This window comes from Crinia signifera, chromosome 11 (genome assembly GCF_055691185.1).
Source record: "Crinia signifera chromosome 11, ASM5569118v1, whole genome shotgun sequence".
NCBI classification, from domain to species: Eukaryota; Metazoa; Chordata; class Amphibia; order Anura; family Myobatrachidae; genus Crinia; species Crinia signifera.
Window position 1 is genome coordinate 53,159,122 of NC_139227.1, and position 10,291 is coordinate 53,169,412.

At 50.8% G+C, this 10,291-nt stretch overlaps 1 protein-coding gene across 1 annotated transcript; it reads left to right on the forward strand.

The window, feature by feature from the left end:
• Positions 1–1,135: 1,135 nt before the first annotated feature.
• On the forward strand, positions 1,136–4,900 carry EXOSC6 (exosome component 6). The gene is made up of 3 exons (XM_083165604.1): positions 1,136–1,156; positions 1,929–2,730; positions 4,362–4,900. Exons 2-3 carry the CDS (start codon positions 2,140–2,142, stop codon positions 4,521–4,523), a joined length of 753 nt encoding a protein of 250 aa, XP_083021730.1. The 5' UTR covers positions 1,136–1,156; positions 1,929–2,139; the 3' UTR covers positions 4,524–4,900.
• The last annotated feature ends 5,391 nt before the right edge of the window (positions 4,901–10,291 follow it).

Here is a 10,291-nt window from a genome sequence, read left to right on the forward strand (position 1 = left end):
CCATTAATATAACTGGCAGGGAATTACTATTAACCCCTTCCCGACATTTGACGTACATTTACGTCATGGTCGGGAAGTACTTCCCGACACATGGCATAAATGTACGTCATGAGTTCAAATTGCCACCCCGTCTCGAGACGAGGTGGCAGAGGGACAATGTCTGCTGTCCCTGACAGCAGACATCCTCCCTCATTGCCCAGGGGGGGCAGCGATGCCTCCCGTCTTGGGCGATCGCTGCTATTGGCCGTTAAAAAGTTAATAGCCAAAAGCACCGTTGAAATGCATTGAGTCTAAAATTTAGACTCTGCTGCCCCCTAGCGGCCAAAAAAAATAAAGGCGGTTTAAATAATGATTTAAAAATAAAAAATAGATATGGTCTTTGTTAGTTATTAACTATTTTGAGTGATATGATTATTTGTCTCACAAGCAGAAAATGGAACATTTTGCAAATGGCAAAATGTTCCATTTTTTCACGACACTTTGGTATTTTCCCCCCCCCAAAAAAAACTGTATCGACCAAATTTCACCACTAATTTAAAGTACAATGTGTCACGGGAAAACAATCTCAAAATCACTGGGATAAGTAAAAGCAAAAAAAAGTTATACCCACTTAAGTGATACATGTCAGATTTGAAAAAAATGGCTCTGTCAGGAAGGCAAAAACAGGCTCTGTCAGGAAGGGGTTAAGGGTTCTATATAATCCAAACATTAATTCTCTGTTATGTATTGTTATCAAGTAGGTTGGGACAGAATAGGGACTGTTGTAAATAGTTAATATAATTAATATAATGTATTATGCATTTATCTTGCTAAAGGTGGTTAAAAATATATGGCTGAGTATTGTGAATAACTATAATGTATAGTACAAGGATGTAAAAAATAATAAATAATAATGTACAACAATAAATGTATAATAATTAGAGAGGTAAAACATTATTTGCAATCATGAATAAGCTATGTAGGATATGGAGAGATAAATCTGTACATACATAGAGAGTAAAAGGCTCATCAATTGTATATAAGGTGGAACATTAATCTAGACTCACCTACGGAAATTATAGCTAACAAAAAACCGCTGTGAGCGGGCATCTAACAATTTCCGCCCTCACTTAGCGTCACATCCTGATCAAAGAATAGAAAGTGGATCTAGACATAGGCCAGTATTCAATGAGAAATGTTCTCCGTGCATGGCGAGAGATTTTTTCTCTCGCCATGCACTCTCCGTGTTCCGGAGCCTCCTGCTCCCACTATTCAACGTGTTAAAGACTCGCCGCCACTCGCGGCGAGTCTTAACCCCTGCAGCGGACAAGCGTCCGCGGCAGGGAGCTGTCAGGGAGCCGGGGGACGTAGCAGCCAAGAGAGATTAAAGTCTCTCTTGGCTGCTGCAGGGGATATGGGGAGGGGAGCAGGGCTCCCCGGGACCCAGGCAGCACAGGCTGCCCCCCCTATAGCCAGCGGGGGACCCAGTATTCACTGTACCCGAACGTGCTTCGGGTGCAGTGAATATATGAATATCTAATGAGCGGCTCGAGCGCTCCGGCCCCCTGCTGGCTGCACTGTGTAAAAAAAAAAAAAAAAAAAAAAAATTGTAAAAAAATATTTTTTTTTTAAATTAAATATATATTCATGTGCTATAGGCACATGAATAAAAATAACATGGCCCTTCACAGAAAAAAAAACCTGATTTTTTGACACCAAAATTAAAAAAAACACCCTTTTAGTTTAAAAGTTCACATTCCTGCTCTCCATCAAAAGATGGAGAATTTCTACACGGAGAGAGACGGCGAGAATCACTTAGAAAGACGGAGAATATTTCACATTGAATAGGGTGGCTCGCCTTTGGAGAAAAAAAACCTCTCTCCACCGCGTGAAAAGCACAAACTCTCCAGAAATCACAGCGAATTTTTCTCATTGAATACTGGCCATAGACACAACCCAATTCTATCCACGACTGTTTATCTCCCACCCTGATTTCTGGTAACCGCTCTATCACCACTGCACTGTGTTGTTCGTCATCGGCTGATTACTGGTGGACGCTCTATCTCTAATGATAGACTCACTGGTTACAGTGGGCACGCCGCTCTGTCTTCCGTTTCTTGCAGTCTCGCTGGTTCCCGGAGGCCTCCTCGCATAGACAGCATGCCGGGAGACAGCCGCCGTGTACGGGGCCCGGAGGAGTCGCAGAGCCCGCTGCTGTACGCCGCACACGCTGAGCCCCCAGACGGCAGGACGGACCGCGGTCCCGATGAACCACGGGCTGTGTATGCCCGGGCCGGTCTCCTCAGCCAGGCGGCGGGGTCAGCGTACTTGGAGGCCGGGGGCACGAAGGTGGTGTGTGCGGTGTCTGGGCCCCGGGAGCGCGCAGGGGAGAGCCGGCTGCTGTGTGACCTGCGCTGGGCTCCGTTCTCCCGGGCCAACCCCTGCCGCTCCCCTCGCCAGTCTGGACTCCTCCTGCAGGAGAGCCTGGAGCCGGCCGTACGGCTGGAGCGCTACCCCAGGGCAGAGCTGGCGGTCTGGGCTGTGGTGCTTGAGGATCGGGGCTCCGCGCTCCCGGCCGCCGTCTCCTGCGCAGCCCTGGCCCTAGCCGATGCCGGCATCGAGATGTACGACCTAGTGGTGGGGGCTGGCCTGTGCCGGGGACGCCAGGGGGAGCTGCTGCTGGACCCGAGCGACGTGGAGGAGGAGACTGGGGCCACCATGAGCCTCAGCCTGATGCCGGCGCTGAGCCAGGTACTGGGGTTGGGGCAGAGATGCAGCATAGCCAGGTACCGTGGGGGTGGGGCATAGATGCACAGGGGCAGGTAAACAGCACAGCAAGGTACTGGGGGGGTGGGCTATACAGCACAGTCAGATATCACAGGAGCAGGCCATGCCTCACAGCCAGGTACTGCAGCGGTGGGACGGGACAGGGATACAGCACAGCCAGGTACCATGGGGGTGGGTCATAGAGCACCGTTAGGTACTGCGGGGGGATGTACAGAGGCAAGAATACCGCACAGCCAGGTACTGTGCCTGTGGGATAGATCTAAAGGGAGAGGTTTTACAGCACAGCCAGGTACTGCACGGGTGGTCAGTGATGTACATGGGAAGGGATACAGCACAGCCAGGTACTGTGGGGGTGGGGAAGTGAAGTACAGGAGCAGGGATAAAGCACACTAGGTACCGCAGGGGTTTGCCAAACCACAGAGGCAGAAATGCAGCACAGCAGGTGCTGCGGGGGGTGGGAGAACATGAACAGGGGCAGTCATACAGCACAGCGGGGACAGGACCCAGATGTACATGGGCTGGGCATAAAGCACAGCCAGGAGCCGCAGGGGGGCATAGAGCACGGGCACGTCTTGCAGCACAGCCAGGTACTGCGGTGGTGGGGTAGAGATACAGCACTGCCAGGTACTTTGGCTATGGGATAGATCTATAGTTGAGGGGGATACAGTACAGGCAGACAAAGGAAGGTAAAGCAGGGTAACCCCACAACTAGTGGGGAGCCCCATAGAAAGGGGGTAGGGGTAAAGAATAGTGGGTCTTGTTTCTGGAGTGGACCTTTTATGGGTCCTGTATATTCCCTTTAGAGTGACCTAAAGTTGGCTGCAAATTACTAATTTGTATAATTTACCTGGCATGAGTATCCCATCATGCACTCTGCTGCAGCAGGCAGCCACATTGGGGAGAGGGAGGAGGTGTCGCGATCTGAGCAGGCAGCCATATTGGGGAGAGGGAGGAGGTGTCGCGATCTGAGCAGGCAGCCATATTGGGGAGAGGGAGGAGGTGTCGCGATCTGAGCAGGCAGCCATATTGGGGAGAGGGAGGAGGTGTCGCGATCTGAGCAGGCAGCCATATTGGGGAGAGGGAGGAGGTGTCGCGATCTGAGCAGGCAGCCATATTGGGGAGAGGGAGGAGGTGTCGCGATCTGAGCAGGCAGCCATATTGGGGAGAGGGAGGAGGTGTCGCGATCTGAGCAGGCAGCCATATTGGGGAGAGGGAGGAGGTGTCGCGATCTGAGCAGGCAGCCATATTGGGGAGAGGGAGGAGGTGTCGCGATCTGAGCAGGCAGCCATATTGGGGAGAGGGAGGAGGTGTCGCGATCTATCTGAGCAGGCAGCATTTGAGTAACGGATTTGTCCTGCATGGATTGGTTAATTTATTATGCAAGGGTGGAGCCATTTCACACCCGCTCAGTGTCTGGTCCAATGAGATCATATCCTAAGCATGTGGGAGGAGCATCAGCTCTCTGTATTTGGAAGGGGAGGGAAGAGTTAGTTTTCTGTATAATAGCTGTTGTATAACATCAGGGTCACGCTGAACAGTGGATTTTACCTGTGTGCATCATCATGCATGTTACATTCATGTCCTGTCTCATTCAGGTTTCTGGACTTGTGTGCAGCGGGAAATGGGAAGGGGAGAGCTCAGTGGAAGCCATTCATATGTGTATGGAGGGATGTCAGAGACTGTATCCCGTGCTACAGCAGAGTCTCCTTAAAGCAACAAAGCGGAAAATCCCTGTGCCACCAACTGAGTCCAGCTAACTGCGCCGGCAGTGGAGCCTGGGGTCAGCGGAGCCATCACTGCTGTGCAAGACAGTTATACTGATTGGCAGCCTGAGCGCTGCTATGAGACTTATAGTAACGTGAGTTCCCAAATGTAGCAGTGGCTGCGAGTGTTATTACTGCGCACCCTGCGAGTTACAGCTGAATATAAGAGAATTTATGTGACTGGCTGATAAGACGGTGATGTAACTGGTTCTAGGTTATGACATGTCATCGCTGACTCCTTGTTTCCAGATGACAGACTTGGACACTTGGCAATGTTGCTGTAATGTTCTCCTGCATAAAAGGGGGACATACAGCAAGGAGATAACCGGAAGAACCTTAAGAGCAAGAATTAAATAAAAGTTTAAAAAATATTGATAAATGCCCTTTTCTCCCCTGCACCTCCAGCCCCAAAACACTGTCACAGTAGCATTTATGAAAGGGGTCACAGACTGAACCTGGTTTCCCTGACTCCCGCCTTTCCCTTCCTTCCAACTTCACATACCCTGATATCCACCTTTCCCTTACTCCCACAATTCGTTCCCTGACTTCTGCCTTTCCCTTACTCCCGACCATCCATTCCCTGACTTCTGCCTTTCCCTTACTCCCGACCATCCATTCCCTGACTTCTGCCTTTCCCTTACTCCCGACCATCCATTCCCTGACTTCTGCCTTTCCCTTACTCCCGACCATCCATTCCCTGACTTCTCCTGCCTTTCCCTTACTCCCGACCATCCATTCCCTGACTTCTCCTGCCTTTCCCTTACTCCCGACCATCCATTCCCTGACTTCTCCTGCCTTTCCCTTACTCCCGACCATCCATTTCCTGACTTCTCCTGCCTTTCCCTTACTCCCGACCATCCATTCCCTGACTCCTGCCTTTCCCTTACTCCCGACCATCCATTCCCTGACTCCTGCCTTTCCCTTATTCCCTGACTCCTGCCTTTCCCTTACTCCCGACCATCCATTCCCTGACTTCTCCTGCCTTTCCCTTACTCCCGACCATCCATTCCCTGACTCCTGCCTTTCCCTTATTCCCTGACTCCTGCCTTTCCCTTACTCCCGACCATCCATTCCCTGACTTCTGCCTTTCCCTTACTCCCGACCATCCATTCCCTGACTTCTCCTGCCTTTCCCTTACTCCCGACCATCCATTCCCTGACTTCTCCTGCCTTTCCCTTACTCCCGACCATCCATTCCCTGACTTCTCCTGCCTTTCCCTTACTCCCGACCATCCATTCCCTGACTTCTCCTGCCTTTCCCTTACTCCCGACCATCCATTCCCTGACTTCTCCTGCCTTTCCCTTACTCCCGACCATCCATTCCCTGACTTCTCCTGCCTTTCCCTTACTCCCGACCATCCATTCCCTGACTTCTCCTGCCTTTCCCTTACTCCCGACCATCCATTCCCTGACTTCTCCTGCCTTTCCCTTACTCCCGACCATCCATTCCCTGACTTCTCCTGCCTTTCCCTTACTCCCGACCATCCATTCCCTGACTTCTCCTGCCTTTCCCTTACTCCCTGACTTCTCCTGCCTTTCCCTTACTCCCGACCATCCATTCCCTGACTCCTGCCTTTCCCTTACTCCCGACCATCCATTCCCTGACTCCTGCCTTTCCCTTACTCCCGACCATCCATTCCCTGACTCCTGCCTTTCCCTTACTCCCGACCATCCATTCCCTGACTCCTGCCTTTCCCTTACTCCCGACCATCCATTCCCTGACTCCTGCCTTTCCCTTACTCCCGACCATCCATTCCCTTACTCCCTCCTGAGATGCCTGGTGTGAAACCTGCTGACTGCAAAGGGTAAGTGAAGGGCTGTACATGTTTATTCTTCCGGACACGTCAGGGGCCACAGGGCTAATGCTGGGTAGTGAAGTGTGAGAGAGAGCATTCTGGCAGTTACAAAAGTTACATTTCTTTCTGCCTGCCAGGCAGACAAGGCTCCTCTACCCCACCTCAAGGCAGGAAGCTCAGTTTGGGTGCTGGCAGGACCCAACATGCACCTTACAGAGGGGCTGCAATACTTCTTCATTTTTACTTTTATTCTTTTTACACTGACTGGAGTCAGTGACAGTGCAGCAGCGCAGGGGGTCTATTAGACACTAGCGCTGCTGCTCCATCACCGGGGCCTGGCGGCTACAGCACCACGCATTGGTGTGTGACCGCAGCCAACCCCAGGAACTCCGGAGACTGCAGTCGGACACCGATTGAAGGTAACGCACTCCCCGCAGGGTTGTAGTGGCTGGGGACTGTGCTAACAAGCGGATGGCTGGACCACCAGGGATTCAGGTGTGTGGGCAGCAGCGCCGGTAGAGTGGCTGCCCAGTGCACGCCGGATCCCCGCCATTTTACAGGCGCTGCATGAGGTCATCTTCTCTGGTGGCCATTTGTTAGCAGGGGAGTGGGCTCTCCCCACACAGCCCCTCCCCTGGGGACAGGAGGAAGGCACTCCCGTGACTGATCCTTCCTGCCTTGCAGCACATGTGGAGGGAAACAGAGAGCTTATCAGCCACCCGGTGATCTACTCCTTTACTGGAAGAGACAGTCCTCCCTGTACCTCTGCTCCAAGGAGTCAAGTTACAGAGTTTGTGCTCCAGCCTAAGGTGCCTAGTGTCATTTTTCATTGCAACATGTGTTAGCTTTACCATATAGGCTGCCTGTCTGTCACTGCATTATACAGTATGCCTTTGTATGCTTGCTGTGTACTGCTTTACCAATATCACTGCCTGTCAGAAGTATACTGTGGGTACTTGTGTATTATCTGGGCGCCGATTTTTTTCATCGGGTCGATCGAATCGCATGCAACCAAATCGCATGCGATGCGATCGACCCAATTTTTACATTGTGTCCAATGTTAAATGCCCCCCAGACCCCATTTTTAACTGTCTAAGCACCCTGATGGTTAACAATGCCCCAACATTGTTAACGCCACGATCAATGGCAACCCCCCCCCCCCCCCCCCCTGCTATCCACGTCGGCGTGGAGTTGAATTTATGTAGTGTGGCGAGCGCAGCGTGTCGAGCGGACGCGGAATACGAGCCCGAAGCGTGGCGAGCGCAGCAGAATACATGTTAAGTTATCCGCATCCGCTCGCCACGCTTCGGACTCGTATGTCACGGGGCTCGCCACACTATATAAAATCAACTCCACACCGGCGTGGATAGTGAGGGTATGAAAAGGTCGGAGGACGCGTAACGCTGCGCTCACCAAGCTTCAGGTTGGCGTTGATCGTGGCATGGCGTTAACATTGGAGGGGCATTATGGGGTCAGGGGGGCATTTAACATTGGACCCAATGCGAAATCGGGTCTCAGGGACCATTTAACATTGGATCCATTGTAAAAATCGCGTCCATCGCATACGATTTGGTCGCATGCGATGCGATCGACCCGATTTTTTTTCGCAAAAAATCGTGTCCATCGCATCTGATTGTATGTCTTAAGTTAAGGCATACAATCAAAAAATCAGGCGCCCCGATAATACACAAGTACCATACTGTGTTAGCTGTACCATATAGGCCAGGGCTGGGCAATTGTGGCCCTCCAGATGTTGATGAACTACACATCCCAGCATGCCTTGCATCAGTTTCAGCATGGCCACATAGCAAAACTAATGCAAAGCATCCTGGGATGTGTAGTTCATCAACATCTGGAGGGCTGCAATTGCCCAGCCCTGATATAGGCTGTCTGTTTACAGTATGTCACTGTTTCAGTGTCAGCCTTCTAAGGATAGACATTGCCCCCCCCCCCCCAAGTCAGGGAGCCCTCTTCAGTTCAACCCCTCCTTTAGCAATGGATTGGGAGGATGGACAGGATGATGAGCAGACACAGGGATGCCAATGCTGGCGAGAGGGACACCTCAGGCAAAGGGCAACCCCATCACGCATTACTGTGGCACCCTTAGTCACAGCAGTAAAAGAGGCCCTTTAATTTAGGAGGACCCTGCTGAACCAAATCCTCTGGCCCTATTTTCAAAACATCCTTGGAGGACTCCAGCTTTATTCCCCACGTCTGCAGACTTGGAAAATGTCCTCTCAGACCAGCCAACTAATTTTTTTCCTCGGGTTCTCCAAAGGACTGGGAAAAGTTCAGGTCTCTGGAACACTCCATCCAGAAGCTCCTACGGTAGGGCATCATAGCACCTATCCCTTCAGCTCAAGGAGGTTCAGGATTCTACATCAGACTTTTTTCTGGGCAGGAAGCCCAGCTGGTAATGCAGTCACATTCTCAACTTAACATCAGGCCAGAACATCATCGGTTTCGGCAGTTTGCGCTGCAAAACCGCTACATTTTAAGGCTCTGCCTTCCGGTGTGCCTGCCGCCCCTTGGGTGTGTACGAGGCAGTGACTTTGCACCCAGGGAATCTGGATACTTCCATTTCTGGCACACCCAGCAGAAGTTCTCCAGGACCATATGACCACAGTGGAAACAGTCCCCAAACATCTTGGCTGGATCTTCAATTGGCCCAAGTCATCCATGCTTCCAGCTCAAAGGGCGGGATGCTATATAGCAGAAATGCGGTAAAAACCCCGTTTTCGGGGTTTCTACCGCATTTCTATATGCTATATGCCCCCTCCGCAGTGTCAGCGCTGCGGAGGGAATCGCCAGCTAAAGCTGGCGAATCCCTGCAGAAGCCTATGGGCTTCTTACCGCAGCGCTGTTTGAGGGATCCGTCACGGATCCCTCCCAGCGTGCCCTGCGGCCGGCGCCGGGGTCTGCGCATGCGCAGATGGACTCCCGGGTCACAGACCCGGAAGTCCAGCGCCGGCACCGCATCGCAAGGGACAGCGCTTACCGCAAGAGCTGTCCCTTGCATGAATAACGGCATATGTTATAGCATATGCCGTTATTAATAATGCGGTAGCCGGCGAAGGGGGCCGCGGATGTTACAACATCCCGCCCAAAAAGAGAAAATATGTGTGGTGCGCAAATCAACAGCAGCTGGCACTGGGCGGTCAAGCCCTAAAAGGTACAACGGTAAAAACAATAGAGTAGTGCCTGCGCTGGCTATTCCAAATAATTGTTCCAGACGTTTCTCAAAAATTGTAAACAATTTATTTATACATATAAAACAAATATTATTTTAAAAATCACACTTTGCATGCATATACCCGGACATATAGTCTGGGGACTGGGAATTTCCTATAACACTGATATAGTGATTATAATATGCTGTTGAAGAATTTGATTTTATGGTGCTGACATATTGATTTTTATATTACCATCCTGGTCGGTCTGGGTGATGTTGAATAGTCCAGACAATGGATAACAGTCCAGAGTATGTCCTGTATGGGCACGGACTCAAGAACTCCACTCTATGTATTTGCGTCCTTTCGGGGAGCTGGAAGGATTAGGGATAGGCAGATATCCCAAGGATTGAACTCCAGATTTCTCCAATGGGGACGTCTGTACGTCAGACGTCCCCATTGGAGAAATCTGGAGTTCAATCCTTGGGATATCTGCCTATCCCTAATCCTTCCAGCTCCCCGAAAGGACGCAAATATATAGAGTGGAGTTCTTGAGTCCGTGCCCATACAGGACATACTCTGGACTGTTATCCATTGTCTGGACTATTCAACATCACCCAGACCGACCAGGATGGTAATATAAAAATCAATATGTCAGCACCATAAAATCAAATTCTTCAACAGCATATTATAATCACTATATCAGTGTTATAGGAAATTCCCAGTCCCCAGACTATATGTCCGGGTATATGCATGCAAAGTGTGATTTTTAAAATAATATTTGTTTTATATGTATA

Bases quoted from the DNA above. Each gene is read 5' to 3' on its own strand.
- EXOSC6 (XM_083165604.1), top strand. From the start codon at position 2,140: ATGCCGGGAGACAGCCGCCGTGTACGGGGCCCGGAGGAGTCGCAGAGC. The intron at 2,731-4,361 runs GTACTGGGGTTG...TGTCTCATTCAG, and splicing joins TGATGCCGGCGCTGAGCCAG to GTTTCTGGACTTGTGTGCAG.